A 25909-nucleotide genomic window follows, 5' to 3' on the forward strand; every position below is an offset into this window, starting at 1 on the left:
TAAAAAGTTTGATCGTCAAAGGTTATGCTGGGAAGATAAATGTTTCTGGGTAATGTTTAGAAACTGTCTTGCTCTATTTAACAAATGGCACTGGCATAACTGGATATCAGCATGTAGAAGAATGAAAATAGATCCATATCTATCACTATCAAGTCCAAATGGATCAACATAAAGCCAACCACACTGAACCTCACAGAAGAGAAAGAGGGAATTACATTTGAATGCATTGGCATAGGAGACTGTTAAGGAATATATGATTAAAATCTATTTCTTTTAAGACATTTTCTTTAAGCTCCAAGATACCAGCCTGACCCACCTGGACAAGGCAGACACAAGCGGAACGGAATAAGTATCATTCAATTAACGGAATAAGTATCATTTACTTTTTTATTCTTAACCCCTGGCCTCCTCCCCTGACCTCCTAAAGCCCCCCCCACCCCAAATTTCCCCTCTAATTTTTTCTCTCTACTAATGCGACTTTTGTTTTCCAGCATCTTAACGGTGACCCAGCTACTCAAGAGCCAGACAGATGAGATCTCCAGGCAGATGTGATCTCCAGACAGATGCGATTTCTTCAATCAGCCACTTGATGCCAACGGACAAAACATTATCAACAATACATCATCAGGACAATCCCTCGACGCCCAAAGCCAGCAGGAAGCAGTCATGAGAGACCGGGCTATGCCCTTATCCCCTACCCGTTAAGACCCTCAACCCCCCTCAATTTTTTTTTAATAAAACCAAAAGGGTGAAACGCTGTTCTTTTGGAGACAAGGCCACGCATGCGCAGAAAATACAGCCTCAGTGGACTACGAATCCCAGCGGTACAATGGAAAGCCACGCATGCGCAGGACATTTTCTCCCAGACACACCTGAACTCCCCCTTAAAAACGGGGGGACACCTTAACCCACCCCTCTTTTTCCCCTCTTTCCTTTCGTCTCTTCACCCCCGTCCCTTACCTGTTGTCCCCATTAAAGCTCACCCACGAGGGACCCTGTGTGTCTCGTCTCTCCTTCCTGAACCCCGCAAAAAATAATAACAGAGACCACTTCCTAAATATAACCCCAGTCGCACAGACACTGAGAGAAACAATTAATAAATGGGACCTCCTGAAACTGAAAACCTTCTGTAAAGCAAAGGACACAGTCAACAAGACAAAACAGCAGCTTACAGAATGGAAAAAGATCTTCACCAACCTCACGTCGGACAGAGGTCTGAACTCCAAAATATACAAAGAACTCAAGAAATTGGTCATCAAAAGAACAAATAATCCAATTTAAAAAATGGAGTACAGACCTAAACAGAAAACTCTCAACAGAGGAATCTAAAATGGTTGAAAGACACTTAAGGAAATGTTCAACATCCTTAGTCATCAGAGAAATGCAAATCAAAACAACTCTGAGATTCCATATCACACCTGTAAGAATGGCCAAGATCAAAAACACTGATTACGACTTATGCTGGAGAAGATGTGGGGTAAAGAGAACACTCCTGAATTGCTGATGGGAGTACAAACTGGTACAGCCCCTTTGTATATCTGATTCTCCCCCGCCTCCACCACCTGGGTGTTGGGATTACAGCCACAACACTCATATATATATATATATATATATATATATATATATATATATATATATATATTCTGAGACAGGGTTTTTCTGTAGCTTTGGAGCCTGTCCTGGAACTAGCTCTTGTAGACCAGGCTGGCCTTGAACTCACAAAGATCCACCTGCCTCTGCCTCCCAGTGCTGGAGTTAAAGGTGTGTGCCATTACCACCTGGCTATATATATATATCTGGGGGGACAGCCGTGGGTGCTGGGAACTGAACTCTTAGGTTTTTGGTTGTGAGCCTAGCCTTTAACGGCTGAGTCATCCCTCCAGGCCTCAACTATATTTTAAAGTAATAGATTGACTGGCACCTTCCTCCGTTATGGCCTCAGCCTCCTCTGCTGAGTGGACCACTCCCACATCTTCAGCCCCTTTCTCTTCCTAGACCACTCCCACATCTTCAGCCCCTTTCTCTTCCTAGACCACTCTCACATCTTCAGCTCCTTTCTCTTCCTGGACCACTCCCACGTCTTCAGCCCCTTTCTCTTCCTGGACCACTCCCCACATCTTCAGCCCCTTTCTCTTCCTAGACCACTCCCACATCTTCAGCTCCTTTCTCTTCCTGGACCACTCCCACATCTTCAGCCCCTTTCTCTTCCTGGACCATTCCGCACATCTTCAGCCCCTTTCTTTTCCTGGACCACTCCCACATCTTCAGCTCCTTTCTCTTCTGCTCTCTGCACACCTGGAAGCTTTGGCTCCCTGGTGGCCCAAGGGAAATAACACCCTGTGGTTGGTGATCAGAGTCTCCCCAGCTCGAAGGAGGCTTGTCTGGTCACTTTTTACTGTCTAGTCTCAGCCTTCTTCCTGTCCATTGTCTATCTGTCAGGGAAGAAGAGGCTTGGAAGGCTCCCTTGGGGTCTTTGAAGTTAATGGCTCCTTTAATTTCCTCCTGCTGCAGTCATGAAGCTCTCAGCATCTTGCTCCTCTCTGCCCCACGGAAGCTTAGTTGAATTGCGGGCTCCTATCATACACCTTGTCCAGGGCTCCCTGGCTGGGGCTGGGACTGTGTGTGGCCCACATGGAGTTAAAAAGAAAAAAAAATGTTTTAGAATCAAGGGATGTAGATATAACACAGGTGCCAGGTGCCAAAGGGATTTTTACACAGAACTTGCTCCAGGTTCTGAAGAGCAACTCCACAAGAACTTTTTGTTGTTGTTGTTGTTGTTGTTTGTTTTTGTTTTTTGTTTTTCGAGACAGGGTTTCTCTGTGGCTTTGGAGCCTGTCCTGGAACTAGCTTTGTAGACCAGGCTGGTCTCGAACTCACAGAGATCCGCCTGCCTCTGCCTCCCGAGTGCTGGGATTAAAGGCGTGCGCCACCATCGCCCGGCCAAGAACTTTTTTTAAATAATAAAATGTTATTATTTAATTGCCACTTATTAAATGTATTTGCTAATAAGTGGCAGAGAATGTATCATTTGTGGCGTTCCTTGTTATTAAATAATTATTAATTAAATAAATAATTAAATAATTTTCAGGCACGCGAAAGGGAACATTTTGCTCAAACGATTTCCCCACAGGGGTAGCGGAAAGCTCTGGCAAAGAGCAGTGCCTCATGGAATATCTTCAGAAGGAAGTAGAAATGGGTCTCCTCCAAGGATATAATTCAGGGGCGAGACAATATGGGAACCTGAATACATAATTTGTGGAAAGCCGTGCCAAATGAAAATATGAGGCCTCTGCTCAAAAGGTAAGACAAGGCGCCATTAAAGCTACAGACATCCAGGCTTGCTTTTCCCTTTTCTATTTTCTTCAAATTGACTTGATTTTTTTTAGCGATTCTCTTTTTAAATGTTATTTATTTATCTTATGTATATGAGTATTTGGTCTGCTTGTATGTCTGTAAACTACATGCATGCCTGATGCCCTTGGAGACCAGAAGAGGGTGCTGGATCCGCTGGGACTAGAATTATAGACAGTTGTAGGGCACCACATTGGTACTGGGAATTGATCTAGGTCCTCTGGAAGAGTAAGCAGTTCTCTTAACCGATGAGCCATCTCTCCAGCCCAATCTTGAGCATTTTAAAATATGTGCTTCTAAAGAAAAGTTTGACCCATCAGCGTGAGTTTTTATCATTTGTTTTTATATTGTAAAGTTCCCATTTTAAATGCAAAGATAGGGCTCGAGATCTTAGTGGCTAAAAACATTTGCTGCCAAGCCTTAGGACTTAAGTTCGATCTTCAGGACCCACATGGTGGAAGGAGAGAATGAACTCATGCGTACCGCCCCATAAAATAAGTAAATTCAATTTTAAAAGAATTTAATTGCAAAAACACTTTTATCTTACACTCAGAATCATCGAACAGCACAACCTCCTGTCTTCTAGTGGTTTGTGCATGAATTTTTTGTTTGTTTGTTTGTTTGTTTGTTTGGTTTTTCGAGACAGGGTTTCTCTGTGGCTTTGGAGCCTGTCCTGGAACTAGCTCTTGTAGACCAGGCTGGTCTCGAACTCACAGAGATCCGCCTGCCTCTGCCTCCCAAGTGCTAGGATTAAAGGCGTGCGCCACCACCGCCCGGCTGTGCATGAATATTTTAATTCTTATGACAGCAGTAGAAATACTACAGAGAACGACTGTGTTGTTTTTTTGTTTTTGTTTTTTTGTTTGTTTGACTTCTTGATACATGAAATTCCAATCAGCCCTCCCTGCCTCTGGCTCGCTGATGAGTTAAGCAGAGCTGAAAGCAAAGGAGGTATGGGTGGCCCCATTATTCCCTTTCCCCATAAGAAAGCATATGACAAACAGCATTTCTTAAAACGCTATTTCCTCTGGAGAGAAACTATGTCCGCCAAACAATGTGCTGAACTGACTTTATCTTGGGAACAGGGTCACTGTAGACATCACTGGTTAAAATAAGGCCATCCTGGGAACTGGGGAGATAGTCCCATGACTAAAGCACACAGACGGGTTTCCTCAGAGCAATCCAACAAGAAAGAATAGCCATATCAGGGAGCTCTGAGTTTGAGTGACAGCCACGGCCACAACGACTAAGATGGACAAATGATCAAAGATGATGCCCTAGGGCTGGAGAGATGGCTCAGAGGTTAAGAGCACTGGCTGCTCTTCCAGAGGACATGAGTTCAATTCCCAGCAACCACATAGTGGCTCACAACCATCTAGAATGAGATTTGATGCCCTCTTCTGGTGTGTATATACATAATAAATAAATCTTTAAAAAAAAAAAAAAAGATGGTGCCCTAATAAGTAAGCTCCAGGCCTTCATATGCACGTGTACTCAAGTGCACATGTACCCTCACACACGTGTCTTCCCCCCACATCTTCAAACATGCACACATACACACATGAAAATGGGGGAAAACATCCATACTGGAGTAGGGTGGTCCCACAGGGCAATGCAATTGGTGTAACACCTTTGGAAGTCCAGGGGAGGGCAGGAAGAAGGCCATGAGGATGAAGCAGAGCTTGGTGTCCTTTGAATATACACCAAAGCCACCAACAAAAGTGGAGAAGGAAAAAAACGTTCTTCTCTAGTGTCTTCAGAGGCAGCATGACCCTGCTGACAAGCGACCAGACGTCTGGCATTCAGGATGGAAAGACTACTCTCTGTGATGTTAGGCCACCTCATGAGGTGTTCTGTCACAGGCCCTAGAACGTGCAGTGCCTTCTTTCTGTGTTCAAAGCAAAGTTCTGGTTCAAGTGGAGTGCATGGCCTCTCCAGGTTGCCATTGCTCCCCACTTAATGCCCACTTGTAGATTTAGCCCACCTGCCTCGAACTCCCCCGGAGTCTCACGCATCATAGATCTGCAGGAATTCTGTCCTCCCAAGGCACAGGGGATGTAACATCCCAGTGGGCTAGAGGAACAGAAGATGCTCTTTGCACATAATTGTTGTCTTTATCCACACATTCAACCTCTCTGGAAGATGTAATTACAGAACACATAATCAAAGATAAACTCCTAGTGTCAACAGACTCGGGGTGTCGTGCAGTGGCAGAGCTTGTGCCTAGCATGCCAGCATGGGTCAGGTCTTGGATCTGATCCCAAGAGTTGCCAAATAAAAGCTCAAATATATTATATAGATGATAATGTAAAAGAATAATATTGAGCCTTAATTAATAATATTGAGGTAGTGGTGCATGCCTTTAATCCCAGCACTTGAGAGGTAGAGGCAAGTGGATCTTTGTGAGTTCAAGGCCACCCTGGTCTATCTATAAAGTGAGTTCCAGGACATGGCTGTTACCCTGTCTCGAATAACAAAATACAAAACAAACTAAGGTGTGGGGGGGTGTTGTGTAATGTGGATCTGCTTTGTAAATGTCCTAGACATTGTGAAGCAAACTGCTACCTTTTTTCTGCTTCCTGTTTGATTGTTGAGTTTAATTTGCATAGTTATTATCTAGACCAGAATCGTAGAGGATTTGGCAAATACTTTTGATTCTTTGGAACTTACGACTGGAAACAGTTTGAAAGGGTTACTTGGTTTTAGTTAAAGACCAAGGTGGCGCCGGGCGATGGTGGCGCACGCCTTTAATCCCAGCACTTGGGAGGCAGAGGCAGGCGGATCTCTGTGAGTTTGAGACCAGCCTGGTCTACAAGAGCTAGTTCCAGGACAGGCTCCAAAACCACAGAGAAACCCTGTCTCGAAAAACCAAAAAAAAAAAAAAAAAAAAAAAAAAGACCAAGGTGGTGATAAGGCAGGTGTCTTCCTTCTGCCGCCATTAACACAGCCAGCCTTCACACTTTGGGTTCTAAATAATGCCATATGAACTACTCAGACCTGGAGGAAACACTACTCAATGTGTATGGAGGAATTGTGCCACTATATCACTGGCCCAGAATATCTTCTACAGTGTGGCCATGACAGCAAAGAGCTACGAACAATCTTGGTGCACAGCAAAAGAAAATGCCCATCATGATGGAGCCACACTGTGGACACTAGGGTACCATGCTGCTCTATGGCCATGAAGGAGCAGGGACAGAAGGATGTGCACAGCTTGCCCCATTGGTGTAAAGGAAAGAATAATCTCTATGATGGTAAACACAGGTAAATGCACGCCGTGCGTGTGTGGTGTTTGCAAAATAGAGGAAGGTAAGATAAGGTCTTGTTATGTATTACTTGCTATATAGCTCAAGCTGTTCTCAAATTCGTAGCGATCCTCCTAGCTCAGTCTGCTGAGTAATGAGATTACAGGGGTGTATACCATGCCCTTATCACCAGTCACTTTTGAGGGGAAGGAAGTAGGCTCCAGTCCAGGCTGGCCTTAAACTCACCATGTAGCTGTCCTGCTGGTTCTCCTGTCTCTACCTCCTGAGTGTTGGGATTACAGATGTGCACCACCACACCTGGTTTGTGTGGTTTTAGGGACTGAACATGGGATTTTATGCAAACTAGGCAAGCATTCTAACTCTTGTTAGTCAGTCTTGTCCCCAGCTCCTATCAGTCCTATTAGAAGATTTCTCTCTCTCTCTCTCTCTCTCTCTCTCTCTCTCTCTCTCTCTCTGTGTGTGTGTGTGTGTGTGTGTGTGTGTGTGCGTGTGCAATTGTGTGCAAGTGCCCGAGGAGAAGGAGGCATCAGATGGGTATTGGGTGACCTGGCATTGGAGTTCCAGGGAGTTGTGAGCTGCCTCACATGTGTTCTGAGAACTGAGCTCCAGTCTTCTGCAAGGGCAACAAGTACTCCTAAGCACCAAGTCATCTCTCTTGCCCACCCATCCCCAGAAGTCACTTTTGAAGGAGACAAGCTAATGACCATCTTTAGCAATAGAATGGGGCCTGGCACAAGGTGAATTGTGTCGCGTGAAAAGGGGCAGATGGAGGAAGGAGAGGGAAAGTTTACTGTGGAGTTAACAGCCAATAAGAACATGGTAGAAACGCTAGACTCATTTGCCTCTAAGTAAGATTGGAATGGGCAGAGATTTTCTTTTTCTCCCTTTATACATGGGAGATTTGAAGGTAACTAGAATGCCGCTGCTTTAAACCTTTGATTCTTGCCAGCTTTGGAGGTGGCGGGTGGAGAAGTGGTCATTGCTCCGTAATAAGCTCTTAATAAAAAGTTTAGTTTTTGAACGATCAAAAACTTTTGGTCTAACTGGGAGAAGTAACTCCAGTTACATTGTTTCCCAGAAGCCAGCACAGGAAATCGTCTCTGCTAAGGGCACCTGTAGCCAGGGACCAACCCCCTAAAAGCATGAGTTTATTGGTGCAATGTGTTTTTACTCTTCAGAGATAGTGGGAAAATGAGGGATTCCTGAGGATACACAAAAGAGGGCTGGGCGAGTGTGTTTAGACTCCTCTTAAAACAGCCCTGAGAGGGAAGCCTGAAGTGTGTGTTCCTCCTTCCGTTGTCAGCTGCCTAGACAAATTCATAGCTGATGTGTAGTCAGGAAAGGGAGACAATAAACTAATAAAGAATCGAAGCCTTCCTTCTTTCCATAGACCCAGGATGGGGAGATTACTGAAAACAAAATAACGTGATTTTTAAAAAAGTGAGTAAGACACAAACGACACCACAACCTGTTGTTTAGGGGCGCCCCACACCCCAAACATGTAGCATGTAGGTATTAAAAATAACATCCATTTTTTTGTAGTTATGAAAGCAATATGTTTCTTGTAGGAGATTTAGAAAACACAGATATATTGGCAGGGGGTAAATTAAAGATTTCCAGGATTGAAGATGAAGCTCAGAGGTAGAGAGAGTCTGCAGAATGTGGAAGTCCCTAGGTTCAGTAGCTGGCACCAGCTCCTTCCGCCCTGAGCCCCCCCCCCCATCTCTTCCCTTCCATTTCTTCCTCCCATGGTTATCACTCTGATTATAGTCAATAATTTTATGGATAGTTTCCAATTTCTTTTGTGGATGAATAAATAGATATGAAAGTAGTAAAACCATATTCCAGCCTCCTGTTTACTAAATATATTGTGTATGTTACCCTACCCCAATTCACTACATAGTCATTCTTTTCAAAAATGCCTTTATAAGCAGATCGTTCTTAGCCAGTTCCTTTTTCAAACACTATACCATAGCACCATAGTGTGTGTGCGCGCATGTAGGGTTTTCTTTTTTTCTTGAGATAAGGTCTCACATATATCCTTGGTTGGCCTATGTGCACCAGCCTGGCCTACAGACTCACAGATATGGAATAGTTGAATTAAATACTTTGCAACTTTTTGATCTATGTGGCATTTACAGTCCCAAGAACACTGTATATTTACCAACCTTAGGACTCATATGCTAAATAAACCCATGACAGTAGGGGAGAGTGATGACTGAGAACAAAGAAACGACATATAGGTGGGAAATGCTGCCTTTCTATGCTAGCCTAAAACATTCACAAACACAAAAACATCCTTGAAAGATATGCTCCAGTTTTTAAAAATTGTGTTTGTTAGTGAAGGTGGGCATGCAATTGTCCTTGTGAAATTTTTTCTTTGACGACGTGCTCATTCATGATTTCCATCCATTTCGACATGAAGGTGTTAGGATTTTACACATTGATCTAAAGATATGCACACATGCATGGATATACACCACATTTGTTTAATCCCAGATATTTTATATTTTTGTGAGGGCTCATAAATGCTAAAACTGCTTTGTCAATGAAAGTTTATCAAAGCTCTTTTTTTAAAAAAAAATCTCACATAGTCTAGACAGGGCTTGAACTTCTGTGTAACCTAGGCTAGCCTTGAACTCCAGGTTCTTAAACAGCCTTCGGAGTAGTAATATTGCATGCATGCACCACTATGGTAGAATTTCAAAACCGAATTATATTTTTAACCCGTAAAATTTTACTTGTAGCTGGGCGGGTGATGGCAAACGCCTTTAATCCTAGCACCAGAAGGCTGAGACAGGCGGATCTCTGAGCTCGAGGGCAGCCTGGTCTACAAAGTGAGTTCCAGGATGGTCAGGGCTACACACAGAAACCCTGTCTCGAAAAAAAAAAAAAATGTTTTCCTACATGTAGAAAACAAGGCAGAAACTAGTCTTTTTCATAGAAATTATTTATTGATTGTTCACTTTCTAAGGGGCCTGGTGGTTATCCTCTTTCGTGCGTTTTCTCATTTGAACATAATGTACCCTCAGCAGACTTGCCACGCTCTAAGTGGTTGAGGAACTGGGCAAAAACACCCAGGTAGTTGGTGGCTTTGAATTTAAGTTAGTGGAATGACCAAATGGGGGGTCATAGAAATCAACACAGCGGGATGTTATTCCATTATACGGCTGACTCCAGAAATTGCCTTTCTGAAAGCGAGTGTATTAAAAGGGCTTTCTCTCCCGCAACCCACCGTAAGGACTGCTTCCTTGCAGTGCTCGGCATGGATGAACGCTTAAGAGTACAATAAAATACTCACTGAGCCCCCTTTATAAGGAGGAACTCGTGCGTAACCAAGGGTGGCTTCTCGGGGGCTCCTGTGGGAACTGTTTGAAAAGCTCCGCATCGCAGGACAGGCTGAAAAGAAAGAAAGACAGGTGGAAGCGTCCGCAGGTTGGCAAGAGCAGCATATGCGGAAGTCAGAACTTTCTGGGGGCGTCCCGGCCGCTGGTTCCACGCGCGGCGCGCGCAGGTGGCGCCGGGTCCCCGCGCCCCGGGATAAAGTCGGCGGAGTGATTGGAGACCTCCCGTGAGGCTCGGGGAAGGTGAAACCTAGCTTTTCTCCTGGGCGAGGGAGGAGGGTGGGCAGGAAGCTCAGCCCAGAGCCGGGGAAAGAAAGACTGCCATTCCCAGCCCCCCGCCCCGCGGGGCGCGGGGCGCCGGCGGCGCATGCGCGAAGCCCGGCCCCCAATTCCCCGAGCGAGAGAGGGAGGCCCCCGGCGGCCCGAACTGCGAGCCGCGGCGGGACCGAGCGCACGCAGGGGCGCGCCGGTGGCCGGGCCGGACAGGCTGCCGAGGCGCTGATCGCCAGCACGCGAGGCCAAGGGCCGGACGGCCACCGGAGGGTACAGCGCGCCCGGTGCGGGGAGGGACCTGCCACCCGCGGCCCCCCACGCGGGGACAGCGATGCGTGAGTCTCGTCCCGGCTCGAGGGCAGGATGTGCGAGCAGGACAAAGGCTGGGCGGCGGGGGAGGAGTTGGGGACTCAGAGCCGGTGACCCAGCCACCCCCGAGCGAGCTACTGCAGCCGGCAACTTTGCAACTTTTGCAGAAAGGGACATTGGAAATTCTGCAAGTTGTTACACACAGTTCCAGATCGCCCCAGGTTGGGCAGGCGGAGAGAGGGGAGGGGGTCACTGCTGGTTTTTCAGGATAGCAGGCGACCGCCAGCTCCGCTGAGCGGGGCAGGAGGGGGCGCCCGTCCAGGACGGGGACAGGGACCGGCAAGGATAAGGGTGACCAAGGGCGGGATAGGGGAAGTGTCTCCGTCCGCTGAAGCTCCCCGTGTCCTCGCAGGGTGCGCCCTGAGATCCCGGTAGCCTCGGATCTGCGGCGGTGATGGATGAGCCGTGGTGGGAAGGGCGCGTCGCCTCGGACGTCCACTGCACTCTACGCGAAAAGGTCAGTCCCTCCCAACCCTTGTCACTCGCAACGACTGGGTATTTAGAATCACTTTCGCTCTCGTGTGGGACGCCCCGCGTGGGAACTCAGAACTCTCGGTGCCTATTTGTGCGTCTCCCCTTTTACTTTCATGGGGGAGTAGGATCTTCCTCCAGGGAGAAGACCTGGATATCCAAGAACTTGGAGTCGGGTTTTTCCGGAGAGCAGAGAATAGATATCTTATCCCGTTGGGTTTACCTGCGGAGATTACTTTAAATGTTACGAGAATGGACTTTTTAAGAAAGATACTGTGTATGCATTTCAGTGTGTAGTTCAAAGTCACACAATACAGCAGGTCTGCCTACCGTACATGATGCTGCCTTTTCCCTTTCTTGTAATAATGATGTAGCAATTGCTTTTAAGATAAAATTACTAGGCTCGTGCATAGCTCAGTGGTAAAGCAGATGCCTAAATAAATTGATGGTAAAGTAGTAAAGTTACAGTGCTGTGTAAAGAAATATTGGGTAGTTGGTGGGATTGCATTGTTAAGGTAGGAGCTGACTGAAATGTAAAAGCCAGGCCTGGAGGTAATCCCAGCTCTGTGGAGACAGAAGCAGAAGGATCTCCACAAGTTCAAGGCCAGCAGAGTCATCACGGGTGAGTTCCAGGAAGGACTGGGGGCTACACAGTGACACCTTGTCTCAAAACAGGCGCAAGAAGAGAAGATTACTAATCTAACTGGAAGAGGTTACAAACTAGTTAGCCAAAGGAGAGAGCAGAAATTCCCCTGCCAATTGGCCTTCTGGGGTAGAAGGTAGGGATGCCTGAAACATGATCCTGGCTCCCCTCGGCTCTCCTCCCCTCCCCAGGCTGCTGGTGGCCACTGGGAGGCTGGAAAAGCCCAGAGGACTGGAGGCTCGTCTGTGTTTCTTCCTTCTTGTGCCAGGGCTGAGAAGGGTCATTTGGACAGAAGTGGATCTACTGTAGGGAACTACTGGAAGCTGGAGAACATCCTGCGGCAAAAATGTATTCTCTAATGTTGCGAGGGTCTCAAAGATGACCCTTCCGCCTTGTTTTTGAGACAGGGTCTTTACGTGCCGCTCAGACTAGCTGGATGCTTACTGTCTGGTCCAAGCAGTTCTCCAATTCATGGTCCTATTGCCTCAGTTTTCTGAGTGGTCTTAGCTTCCTCACAGCATCCGCCTCCGTGCCTCCTCCTGTGGTCTGCCTGAGGGTCTGTGTCCATTTTCTCACAGGAGCCCACCCTAACCCGATAGGACAGAGCTGCTTCAACTGGTACGTCTGAAAGGATGTGGCTTGCTAGTATGGTCACATGCTCAGGTGGACACGAATTTAGGGGACAGGTGTTCTCAACTGGTTTTTCAGGCCAGTATAGGACAGAAGTTGTCTGATGGGGGCACGTGGGTCCCTGCCGAATCGGGTCCCCTTTCAGCACACTTTCCTCAGTGTCTGTGGAAGGCCTGTTTAGAGTCCTCAGACTCTCCGGGCGGCGGGGGGGGGGGGGGGGGGGTCCTCATCAGGAAGTGAGTCTACCTGTTGACATCCCCACCCTCACTCCAGGCCTAGCTTTCCCATGTTACTTTGCTCTTTCCAGAATAGAATGTTTCAGTCTGGAAATCTGAAGACAGAATTGGATCCTTAATAGATCTTTTCAAAAGCAGGTCACAGTGCTGGACACCTTGGGGGTCCAGAAGTCAAGTCCAGAAAGCAGGGCCAGAGGTAGGGGCTGTTCAAGAAACAGTATGTTCTTAGTGCATCTCTAGAAGTATGGGCAGAATGCAGGTAGTGAGGGCCACTGGGGAACTTGTCTTCCTGACTGGACATAACTCTGCGCATAGCTTAGGGCCGGATGGGAAGAGAAAACCTGTGGAAACAATGTAACTCAGAGTTCAGTTGCCTGAGACATTCCAGGCTTGAAGCTGACCTTAGGGTCAAATCTGATTAGTTACAATGTCCCACTTCCTCCAAATACTGCTGACTGTATTCTTACTGTGTTTCTGCTCCTTCTTCAAAGATGTTTAAGAATGTTTGGCTTGATGGAGTTTTAAGTGAAAATTGCGTGGAAAAGCGACTGGTACCCTGACTGATCTACTGTCTTTGAGGAACAAGGGCTGGCTCATTATCTTTCCCAGACAGGGTGATTTTTTTTAAATTAGACATTAACTTTAATAATGTGTTCCTCCTGCTGTAGAATAACTTTCCAAGTGCCTGGCACAGTGGACACTCACCCTTTGTTAGATGTTGCCAGACGAACACAAAGCATGTTTGCATACAGGCTATGCAATTGTTTTTCTGGAGCAACTAGCAGCCATCCTCTCCTGATGGCTGCAGAGGACACAGCTGCCATCTCGGGACCAATGAGAGCCCCTCTTCATCCAATGGGAGAGTCCGGTATAGCAGCATACAATAATGTGAAAAATTTAACACCATGGAAATAAGTCTGGGTGTTGTGTGCAAATTAGTAACGGTGGCCTCTCCTGAGCTGACGGTTTACCATCTCCCAGCCCAGATGCTATGGTTCATTCTTCCCCCATAACCAGTATTCCACTGTCTCATGTTCTTGCTTCAAGACCTGTCACTCTTCATCTTAAATGCCCAGAGGACTGGAGAGATGGTTCAATGATGGAGAGCACTGGCGGTTCTTTCGGAAGACGCAGGTTCAGTTCCTAGCACACACATGGCTGCTCAGAACGATCTGTAACTCCAGTCCTAGGCTATCCAACTCCCTCTCTGGTCTCTTTGGGCACTGCATGCACACGGCACACAGGTATACATGTCGGCCGAGCACCTACGTCCATTATGAATAAATGCAATATTCAAATGAAATTCCCAGTTCACACTTTTACCTGGATTTCCTGACGTAGCCTCTCTGGCCTGCTCTCTTATCTTGTCTCCGGCTCCCTCCCTTGGAGCCTCACTTAACTTCCTCTCTGTCCCTTGAATGCCTCAAGCTTTTTCCTGCCTCAGGGCCTTTGTACCGGCTGTTCATTTGCAATCTGTGTTTTTCAGTCTCTCACAGTAGCCTCCCACTAATTTATCATCCCCCCCATGTCACTATTAGATCACCATTTTATTCTCTCTATAACATTTACTAATATCTCAAATTGGCTACTCTTTCATTGCTGTCTTTCCCCTGATTCTAAACATTCTCCACCTACATCTGTCCCTAAGTTTGTTCTGGGACCTTGATGTCTGGAATGGAGAGCCTTCCCATATGTTCAAAATGATGAAAATGAATAAATCATCTAGCAGTTTTTTTATAAACTGGGGAGAAGTATTTTATAGGAATTTAAAGGTCAAGGGAGTTAATCTAAAAATTGCCAGGAAGGCATGGTAGCCACTTGTAATTCCAGCACTCAGGAGGCCTAGAGAAGGTATTCTAAGGGCAACCAGGCTAGCTAGACTAGCCAGAATTGGGGAGTTCCAGGTTCAGCAAGAGACCTTGCCTCAATAAAGGGTGAATGGAGAAGAAATTCAGTGCTAACTTCAGGCCTCTACACACATGTGCACATTCACACAAGCATACACACATACACAAACATGCAAACATGCATGCCACACATGGTCCAGGTTTTTTATTTTAAGGCATCTTAGGTAACCATAATACCAACACTTGGAAGCTGAAGGCAGGAATATCAGGAGTTACCTTGCAAGTCGGAGGTTAACCTGAACTGCAAGCGAACTTACCTTACCCTACCTCCCAGAAAAAGAAAGGTATCATCGCCAGGCAGTGGTGGTGCACACCTTTAGTACCAACACTCAGAAGGCAGAGACAGGCAGATCTCTGTGAGTTCGAGACCAGCCTGGTCTACAAGAGCTAGTTCCAGGACAGCCAGAGCTACAAAGAAACCCTGCCTCGAAAAACAAAACAAAACAAAACAGAAAGGTGTTGTCATCTCATGAGAGCAGTGCGTGGTGGTGGGTAAGACTCAGAAGTGCAAGTGACTTGGTGGTTTGCTCAACGCCAAGTGTCTCGTGAGAGCAGGACCCAGGAACGAGACGGCTCATCCAAAGACCTTCCACCCAGCCTAGATAGGATTTAGGAACTGATTGGGGGCAGGGTGCCTTTCTACCAAATGTTTCTGGAAAAATGTCTCCCACTTCTCCCTCTCAGGTCACCTCTGTCCCACACCAAGCCCTTAAATTCCTCCTTTGGTCCTCCTTCTTGGTCCTGCAGCTTCCACAGAAGACGCCTTTAATCCTAAAACACGCTGCCGCCCCTTAGCTTTGCCCCTTCTGTCTGCTGCGGGTTAAACAGTAGCTGCAGCTCCTACAGGAAAATGTGCCCCTCACCTATGCCCTCAACGTGAGGGAGGAGCATAGCATGCCCACCTGGGAGGCACGGAGGATGGAGGTAGTGATGGTTGTTATGGTCCACACCCCTTTGAGTATCAGATTTAAACTCAGAGCGATTTTTTTGTCCCCCCCCCCCAGAAAATACATCCTCCTAAGTTTAAATTGAATACAGTCTTCAGTCTTCTACCTAATAGATCGGCATAGGCTTGGGATACACGCAGAAGTAGGACACAGACAGCTCCTACCCTGAGACTCACCTCTCCATTCTGCAGGCTTTGTTCTCCCCTCTGTATGCCCTGGCCTGACTAATCTTGCATTGACTTTTCTATGATCTTCGTCATCCATGAAGTAGCTCCTCCTGCAAACTGACTGTGGACATGAGGTCTGCCTTGCCTCAGCATTACCAGCGCAGTGTCTGATGCAGAGGGACCTCAGAGGCCACTGCCTGACCGAATACAGTCACAACATGCTGAGGGCCTAGAGAAAGAAACCCGGCAGACTTCACTAGACGGGTTGAAGTGTTTTTGACATGTGGTTGGGCGGGGGGGGGGGGGTGGGGGGGGCTCCTGGATCAGCTGGAGCAAACCAAAGTGCTGGACCAAGAGGAAGGCACCTTCTTAGCGCTCTAGACACCTGGGTACTGTCCTCGCAGACAATGCTGGGTGGGGCCATAAGAATACAATTAGCAGGCTGGGTGGTGGTGGCACACACCTTTAATCCCAGCATTCGGGAGGCAGAGGCAGGCAGATCTCTGAGTTCGAGGCCATCCTGGTCTACAAGAGTTAGTTCCAAACTTCAAATTTCAAAGCCATAGGGAAACCTTGTCTCGAAAAACGAAAAAACAAAACAAAACAAAAAAAGAATACAATTAGCGGGCTGGAGAGATGGCTCAGAGGTTAAGAGCACTGATTATTGTTCCAGAGGTCCTGAGTTCAATTCCCAGCAACCACATGGTGGCTCACAACCATCTGTAATGAGGTCTGGTGCCCTCTTCTGGTCTGTAGGCACACCGTATACGTAACAAATAAATAAATAAATCTTTAAAACAAACAAACAAAAGAATACAATTAGCCACAGTGTCAGGTGTCCTGGCCTGGACCAAATTAAAAGTAAGTATCTTGGGAAAATGACTATATATTGAGCTCAAATAATAGGAATAATTTCTCCTAAACCTCAGGGGAACCAGTTCCTGAAATTTATCCCACCCAAACCCACAAGGTCACCCTTCACCTTGACATGACATGGGAGATCCAGCTTTCTGGGCTCTAAGGAGTCTACAACCTAGAGGCTTTTCCGGCAGGTACTCCCTGTCTTCTGGAGTGGAAGTCATGGGGCACCTTTGGGCTATCTCATCCTGCCCTAGATTGAGATCTGTTCAGTGCCATATCGTCAGATACATTTCCCCTACTTCCTGAAACTACTTCATTGTGCACCGGGAAGACCTTGCCTACGTGAGGCTGTTCTCATTTGCTTTGATTTTGTTTACATTGCTGGGGATCAGATCCAGGGCCTGTGATTGCTACACAAGTACTCTCCCAGCAAGCTATATCCCTAGCTTTGCAAAACCATGTCTTGAAGTAGTGGGTTAGGAAAAGACATTTTTAGTAGTTTGTGATTGTGTTTTTAACAGTTATCTTCCAACATGGCGACAAATTCCAACTTACTATAAATTTTACACCTTGCTAGCATCTGTCTGTGTGTTATCTTGTTTAGGCCCCATCTTGGTTCTGGTGCTGGCATTCAGCCCATTCTACAGATGGGGACCTGTAAGGCACAGAATGAATAACTATCTTAAAGTCCACTTTTGAAAAAAATGTTTTAACAAGGAGTAGAAACATAAGCTGGGCTGGAAGGGGATTTAAGCCCTGTTATCCAAGACACTGTAGTCTGTTTCGTTGTGCCTTGGTCTGACGGAAGTATGCTTTTCATAAACCACCCTCGGCAGCTAGCAGCTGCAGGTGCTGGCCCCACTCTGGGCGTTCAGAAGAACTGTCTGTCAAACACACCCTCTTTGATTGAACCTGGCTTGTGTAAGATACGGCTTGCCTTGAAGAAACATGACCTCTGCCACCGCCTGCCCTTGGGTAGACATAGCAGGCTCTGTCACCTGTCTTCCATGTCTCTTTTATTTCTTTACACTAGGCCGAGTCTCTGTCTCCTAAAAGAAAAATACGACCCAAGTTCATGTTCAGAAATCTGGCTAGGAGCCAAGGCTAGTGGTGCAGGCCTTCAATCCCACTACACAAGAAGCTGAGGCAGGGGGATTGAAAGTTCAAGGCCTGCCTGCACTACAGAGCAAGTTTAAGGCCAGTCTAAGACAACTTACTGGCATCCTGTCCCCAATGTTAGTTTTAAGAAGAGCAGAGAAGGCTGGGCATGGTGGCTCATGTGTGTAATCCCAACACTCAGAAGGCTGGGTCAGGAAAACTGCCATGCATTTAAGGACAGTCTGCATTACAGAAAGTTCCAGGCTACCCTGGGATACAGAGTAATTCCTTGCCTCAAAAAAACACAAAATAAGCTGGGCAGTGGTGATGCATGCCTTTAATCCCAGTACTTGGTAGGCAGAGGCAGGCAGATCTCTGTGAGTTCGAGGCCAGCCTAGTCTACAAGAGCTAGTTCCAGGACAACTAGAACTGTTACACAGAAAAACCATGTCTCGAAAAAAACAAAACACAAAATTAATTAATTAATTAATTTAATTAATATGTAATGATATAAAGGTAAGGAATTTAGCTCAGCGGGAAAGTTCTTACCTAGTATTCCTGAGACCCTAAATTGAATCCCTAAAAGAACAAGATAAACTGGCTAATAAACAAAACAGTCCAACGTGGCTATTGTCCATTTGGGTTTCCCACTCCCTTTCCCCTGTTGGGTTCTTTTTGTTCGTACACAAAGGGCCATTTTTCATACGTCTGAGACACACCCAGTTCTCCAATAAAAAGATGGCCTGGCCACTGTTGACGGTCGCATCTGCCTAGTGTAGATCTCGGAGTATTGGTCTTGACAAGTCCTAGCCTGCTATAACAGCAGGGCTATCTCATGGCTGTGGTGTTCAGCAGCAGGGCTATCTCATGGCTGTGGTCTTTGGTGCCTCTCTAAGTGGCTGTCGTTGGTGGCTCCTTCCTGGCAGTGAGTGTAATTGAGATTACAATACAGAGTGTTTTCCTGCTGTCTGAACTGCAAAGTTGACTTGAGCAGCCCACGAGGGGGATACGGATGGGCTGGAAGACTAATCAAGGAGGATGGAAAGCAGCTGGGGCACTAAATGGCATTTAGCTGTCCAGCTGTGCAGCCCCTGACCCCAAAGCATCACATCTGTGTTTTCATTATGTGTAGACGTGTGGTACCGGGAATTGAACTGAGGACCTTACACAAATGAGACAAGTGCTCTACCACTGAGCTATACCCCCAGCCCTTTTTTTCTTTTGTTGTGTTTTGATTTGAGGCAAGGTCTTATTAAGTTGCCGGTTAGCCTGAATTTCGATCCCCCTACCCCAGCCTCCCAAATAGCTGAACCATGAGGCCCAACTCCTTGTGAGTGTCTCAGAAGAGAATATTACAGAAACTGAATAAGGACTCTCTGTGTGTTCACTTGAGAGACCTCAAGCCTCGGGGTATCAACGTGCTTGGTTTGAACATGGCACCCAGTGGAGACTTGGCCCCAGTGCTTCTCGTCCTGAGGAAGCCCAACTCTTTCTGTCTTCTGGACCACATTCTGTCCCTGGGAGAAGACAAGGATGTGTGCTTTGAGTGATTCTCCAGCCTCTGAAGCTTGTGATGCAAACACTGGGTTGACATCCTGGTTGCTGGGGTAGCCTGGACTCACTAGTTAAAAGAAGACAGATCTTGCGGGGCTTTTTTATTTATTTATTTATTTATTTATTTATTTATTTATTTATTTATTTATTATGTATACAACATTCTGCCTCCATGTATGCCCGCACGCCAGCAGAGGGCACCAGATCTCATTACAGATGGTTGTGAGCCACCATGTGGTTGCTGGGAATTGAACTCAGGACCTCTGGAAGAGCAGGCAGTGCTCTTAACCACTGAGCCATCTCTCCAGCCTTTGCGGGGCTTTTTTGATTTGGTCTTTGTCTTAAGTCATTCATCGCTTGGGCAAAGGGAATGCAGCCAGAGATTTTCTAGAATGTGAGCACCTGGCAGAATGAGGAGACGCTGAGGTTTTTACATACACGCACACACACACACATGCACACACACACATACACACTCAGAGAGAATATGAATTTGTCTGTTTAGAAATTTTTAAAAATAAACACAAGAATTAGAACCATGATTTAGTGATTAAGAGCACTGGCTACCCTGCTCTTCCAAAGAACCCTGGTTCAATGCTCAAAACACATAGTAGCTGACAACCATCTGTAATTCCAGTTTCAGAGCATCCAGCACCCTCTTCTGGTATTCTTGGGTACTGCTCTCACTTGGAGCACATACATACAGACAAAACACCTACACACATTGAAGAAAAAAAAGTCCAGGCTGGTTGTGAACCTGCAGTCCTGTTGCTGTAGCCTTAAGTGCTGAAATTAACATGCCACCACATCTAGCCTGTGTCTTAGTGTTTGCCAGCCCTGTGCACAACGCTTTACTTTATAGCCATACCGTGATTTGACTGCTCTCTTTGCTGCAGGATTACTTGCTTTTGTCCAGTTCAAGGGTGACATGCTGACATATAGTACGATGCACAGGTATGAAGTGTGCACACAGTTTACAATGTGTATTGTGAGTTTTCAAGGATCTGTATAAATATCTAACTAGCATGATCAGGACAGATGTCTGCTGAACCTAGGAAGCCAATCCTACTTCCAACCCTAGATCATTCATATTCTACTTCTTACAGCCTAGAATTAGTCTCTTCCAGGGTTTCGTGTACATATGTGTGTGTGTGTGTAAGTTTGCGTGTGTGTGTGTGTTTGTGTGTGCATGTGTATAAATGGAGTCATGTGTACCCTCTTCTCTACCTTTCAGCTTCACACGCTGCTTTTGTGTTTCATCTGTGCCGTTTTGCCTTTCAGGAGTCTGTTGTAATAGTTTGAGCAGCCATTCTTCCCCTGAATGTCTGTTGGGTTATTTCAAGTGAATCCCTCAATTGTCTATAGCACTGTGACCATGAGCCTTATCTGCCAGCCTGTCTAGGGATAAATTCCTAAAATGGAGTTGTGCGTGACAAGATACGATTGTAAGAACCTTGCCTGCCACCAACAAAATCCTTATGCCACAGTAACATTGCTAGCCGAGGTAGTATTCCTGTAAAAAAAAAAATTAGTGCCATTGGATCATCTAAAAGTGATGACTCATTGGGTGTGTGTAAAAAGACCAGGACCCTCGTGTGAGAATGCCCTCAAACAGAAAGGCAGGGGGAAGGGCACTCTCTTAGGCCTCCCAGAGGCCCATGAACTTCTGACTGTAGTAACTAATGGGCCCACAACCCTATGAGGGGCTGGGAGGCTCTGCTGGAAAACTCTTGCCCCCTCTTAACCCTGGCACTGCAGTGTGTACTGCAAGTGGCAGCCACTCGGTAATTGGATGTTTGGAAGCAGAGTTTCAATTATCCTGAGGCTCAGGGTCCCTTGCAGGTCACTGGAGCAGATGGTGCCAGAGTCTGGAGTCATTAGAATAGACCTCATAGATAGCCTTATCTTTTCCATTGCTGATTTTTTCGGTCACAGAAAAAAACAATCCAATCAATTCAGAGCACCTTTGACTCTGGAGCTAACTATTATGATTTTTTTGTTTGTTGGTTTCTTTCCCTTTGATTTTTTTAACCTATTAAATTTTTTAGACAAATTTATTTTACATGCCCCTCATGTCTCTCTTTGTCTGCCCCCCCTCGTGTGTGTGTGTGTGTGTGTGTGCGCGTGCGCGCGGTGTTTTATCTAAGCTAGTCACTTTTTACTTTCTTTGGCATGTGTGTGACAGACTCTCACCATGCAACCTTGACTGGCCTAAAACTCTTTATGTAGGGCAGGCTGGCCTTGAACTCACAGAGATGCCCTGGCCTGTCTCCTGAAAGTCAGGATTAAAGGTGTGTGCCAGTATGCATGGCTCACCTTATATTTTGAGACAGCTTGAGCTCACTTGTTCCCCTACACTGAGGCCAGCAAGCCCCCGGGACCCACCTGTCCTGCCTCCTTTCCGTGTGGTTAGCTCCTGAGGGCAAGAACTGCACCTCCTTGTCCTAAGCAGGGAGGTGCTGCTGCACTGGGGTCCTAGTCAGTGTGTGCTCATCACAGACACCTTATGTAACCAAGGTTTATGCATTACAGCCCACAGTTGCCTCCTTGAACTGTCCTGTCTGGGGGGCGGGGGCAGACAGCCTAGGTACTAGTAATTCCATCATACTGGTAGAAAAAACAGCTTCAAGACTAATACATACTTAAGACCCCTAGTAAGTAGGAAAGTTAGATTTGTGAAACCTTACCACCCCCTGGCCCTGGAGATCCACCTTAGCCAAGACATAGGTTTTTTTTTTGTTTATTTTGTTTTTTAATTGTTGTTACTGTGTAGCCCTGACAGGGCTAGAACTCTTATGTAGACCAGGCTGGCCTCTAACTCACAGAGATCCACCTGCCTCTGCCTCCTAAGTACTGGGTTTAAAGTGTGACACCACACCTGACTCAAGACTTAGTTTTTGTTGTTGTTTACATTCTGGCCTCAGTTTCCCCTCCTCCTCTTCTCCCAGTCCCTCCCTCCTAACCCCCTCTGCTCCCACCCTCTAACCCACTCCTACTCTGGTCCAGTTCTGTTCAGGAAAGGGCAGGCCCCCCATGTGTGTTGACAAATATGGCATGCCATGTTTCAGTAAGGTATTAAGGCTGGGCAAGGTGACCCAGTGTGAGGAGTAAGGTCCCAAAAGCCAACAAAAGAGTGAGGAACAGCCCCTGCTCTTACCGTTAGGAGTCCCACAAGAGGACCAAACTACACAACTGTCATATACATGCTATGTGCCTAGGTCAGTCTCATGTAGACTCCCTGGTTGTCGGTTCAGTGTCTGTGAGCCCCCGTGTTTCCAGGTTAGTTGATTCTGTGGTGTCTTTAACCCCTCTGTCTCCTACACTCCTTTATCCCCCTCTTCTGCAGGATTCCCCAAACTGCCTAATGTTTGACTTTGGGTCTCTGCATCTGTTTTTATCAGTTGCAGAATGAAGCCTCTTTGATGACAGTTGGGCTAGGCACCAATCTATTAGGATAGCAGAATATCGTTAGGCATCATTACATTGACAGGTTTTTTTTTTTCCAGTTGTGTTTGATTCTATCCTAGGTCTCTGGGCCATCCAGCCAGTGGATCTGGTGCTACAGGTCTCTGGGCCATCCAGCCAGTGGATCTGGTGCTCCAGGTCTCTGGGCCATCCAGCCAGTGGATCTGGTGCTCCAGGTATCTGGGCGATCCAGCCAGTGGGTCTGGTGCTCCAGGTCTCTGGGTCATCCAGCCAGTGGGTCTGGTGCTCCAGGTCTCTGGGTCATCCAGCCAGTGGATCTGGTGCTCCAGGCATTGTCAGGAGTGGGCTTGCTCTCCTGGCTGGCATGGGTTTTAGTCTAGACCAGTTGTTCCTTGGTCACTCCCTCGAACTCTAGGCCACCCTGACCCCCACCCAGCACATCCCATAGGCAGGACACCTGTAGGTTGAAGGTTATGTGGCTGGGTTGGTGTCCCACTGCCTCCATTTGACGTCTTGCCTGGTCACAGGAGCTTGCCAGTTCAGACTACGTATCTGCTATTGCAAGGAGTCTTAACTGGGGTCATTTTTGTAGGCTCCTGGGAGGTTCTCTTGTGCCAGGCTTTTACCTGGCCCTGAAATGCTCCCCCCACTTTCCAGTAGTCTTTTAGGACTCTTCACCTCTGTCTCCCCAAATCTGATCTCTCAGGTTCCCATCCCCACCTGCCCACAGTCTACTCGCGAAATCTTTTCTTTCCCATTCCCAGGGAGACCTGGGTGCCCCCAAATGAACCCTCCTTGTCACCTAGTCAAGACTTTTAATGGGCTTGCTGTGACCTAAGAAGTGGTTATTTGTATGTAGGGTTGCAGTTGTGGGTGTCACAACATGGATGTCACGGGTCATCACTGAGCTGAGTGAGAAGGTGGGTCTCATACAAAGCTTTTGACTTGATGATCAGTCAGTCGCCTTTCCCACGAACTTTGGTTTTGACGGAGCTGCAGATGAAGACGCAATTTTGTGCACATTTTAACACTTCTGCCTTCTCATCCACTTCTCCGTGTGCATTTCCTGGGCCCAGCCACAGAGAAAATTCTCCATCACCCTGAGTACTTCAGCGTTTAGTTCTCATGGTTCTGTGTATTTATTGACAGAGTCATTGTGTAACCCAGGCATGCCTTGAACTTGCTGTCCTCCTGTCTTAGCCTTCTGAGATTAGAATCTTGTAAAATTTTGCTCAACTCTTATGGTTACTTTAAAACCCAGCTAAGAAGTAGTTTCTGGGAGATCTCATCAGATCAATGGGGGACACCTTGCCGGGGATGGGGACCACCCAGGAGGTGACATTTCTCAGGGAGAAGATTCTAGTCAGGAGGAAGAGGTCAGTGCATCCACCTTTAGGCTTTGCTGCCCCCGAGTTGGACCATCTTCACTTTATCAGCGCTCAGTGAGGCCCACTATGGAGCCTTCATCTACAGCATTTAATGAACTCCTGCCCTCTGGATGCTCTGCTAGGGGAAACGATGTCCCAAAAATCTGCCCTGAGAACTTTAGCGTACCTAAAGACATTCATAGAAAGTCACTTGCAGTCATATGTTAATGACCGTAAGATCCAGTTATGACAGTGTACCTTTAACGGTGCTTACTATGTGCTAACAAGTTGATGTCTGTAGCCACCATTTCTTGAGTGCTCAATTGTCTGCAAAGAGCTGGATTTCCCTGCTGTTGCTAAGCCCTCCTGCAACCCTCTCTAGTGTGCCCTGTGATCTTACAGAGAGGATGGGCTAAGTTTAGAGAAGTGAATAACCTAGACCACAAAGCTAGGAATTTGGAAAGTTCAGTACGGCTCCACAAGTACGTACGCGCGCGCACACTCTCTCTCTCTCTCTCTCTCTCTCTCTCTCTCTCTCTCTCTCTCTCTCTCTCTCTCTGTCTCTCTCTCTCTCACACACACACACACACACACACACACACACACACACACACCCTGTCCCTGTATAAAAGGCAAGAGGATTTGCCTAGGGAGCTATTGAGAATGGTATTTGAAGGATGAGGGCAGGTAGAGTCAGCTATGAAGGAGTTGTTCTAGCACAGCCCAGGGCAGCATGTGACAGTCACACAAAGCATGAGCCCCATGGGAACTATCTTGGTTGTTTAAAGGAAGACGGGGATGGGCCAAGAGTGTTGGCTTTTTGGGATGCTGGTCTCCCTAGAAGTTTCCATCTTATCCCCCAAAGCATACGGAGAGCTGTAAGAAGAATGTGAGACAGGCCTGCAGGCTCGCTGTCATTGGACCCTGGTTTTCAGGGGGTTTGTAGCCATCCAAGGCAGTGAGTGGTGTGAGAGCCAGCACAGGAAGTGCGCGTGCACTAGGGTCAAGAGAACCAGTGGGCAGAAGCAAAAGGCTGCAGGTCGCTCCCTGGTTGGAATAAAGGTGCTCCATCACTGGGTATGTCCAGCATTTTCACAGCAAACGTTCTTGGGGAGTCCCAAAAGGAAACCCTGACTGTTAGTGTTAAAGGACATGCCGCCCACTAAAGGAAGCTGTTTACTACTGGATGCCTACAGGGTACCTGCCAGAGACGACCAAACGACCATTACTTCTGAGTTGGGGTTCTGATCCCCTGCTCACTCACTTCCAAGTCTCTCAAATGACAGTCAGTTGGCCACATGAGTGGTGATATTTTGTTTGTGCTGTAACAAATAAAGTTTGCCTGAGGATCATCAGAGTGTGGAGCGAGCTACTAGTTAGCCATCAAGGCCAGGCAGTGGTGGCACACACCTTTAATTCCAGCACTCAAGAGGAAGACGCAGAAGCATCTTTGCGAGTTCAAGGATACCATGGATTACACAAGATTGATCCAGCCTCAAAGAGAAACAGCCAGGCGGTGATGGTGCACACCTTTAATCCCAGCACTTAGGAGTCACAGGCCTTTAATCCCAACACTAGGGAGGTGGAGACAGCAGTGATGTGGCTGGGTGGAGAGAGGAATATAAGGAGGGAGGAGACAGGAGCTCAAGGCTTGTAGAGAGGACTTGTAGAGACAGAATACCCCATTTGGGCCGAGGATTTCATAGAGGTCAGAACTAGTGGCTGGCGGCTCTGCTCCTCTGATCTTTCAGCTTTCACCCCCTTACTCTCTGACTCCAGGTTTTTACTAAGACCAATTTGATTCATGCTACACACATGCACCAGGATCTCCTGAAGTCTGGCTTACAAATAGAGGCTCCTCCCTATGCAGGGGTCAACGGGGTCTCCTTTAAATTCTTGTCTACCTAGAACTTTAGAATGTGACCTTAGTTAGACATAGAATCCTCCCAGGTGAAATTAAGTTAAAATGGGGTCATGGGAGCCAGGCGGTGGTGGCGCA

General features: G+C 46.9%; 1 protein-coding gene across 1 annotated transcript in view; it reads left to right on the forward strand.

The window, feature by feature from the left end:
• The first annotated feature begins 10372 nt into the window (after positions 1-10372).
• The window catches only part of Ccnjl (cyclin J like), a 59343-nt gene continuing 43806 nt past the window's right edge, over positions 10373-25909 (forward strand). The window contains exons 1-2 of the mRNA XM_057775222.1: positions 10373-10569; positions 10956-11060. Of these exons, the coding sequence (XP_057631205.1) occupies positions 10998-11060 (63 nt within the window). The 5' untranslated portion in view covers positions 10373-10569; positions 10956-10997. The remainder of the gene's footprint in view (positions 10570-10955; positions 11061-25909) is intronic.

Source organism: Chionomys nivalis, chromosome 7 (genome assembly GCF_950005125.1).
Source record: "Chionomys nivalis chromosome 7, mChiNiv1.1, whole genome shotgun sequence".
Taxonomy (NCBI): Eukaryota; Metazoa; Chordata; class Mammalia; order Rodentia; family Cricetidae; genus Chionomys; species Chionomys nivalis.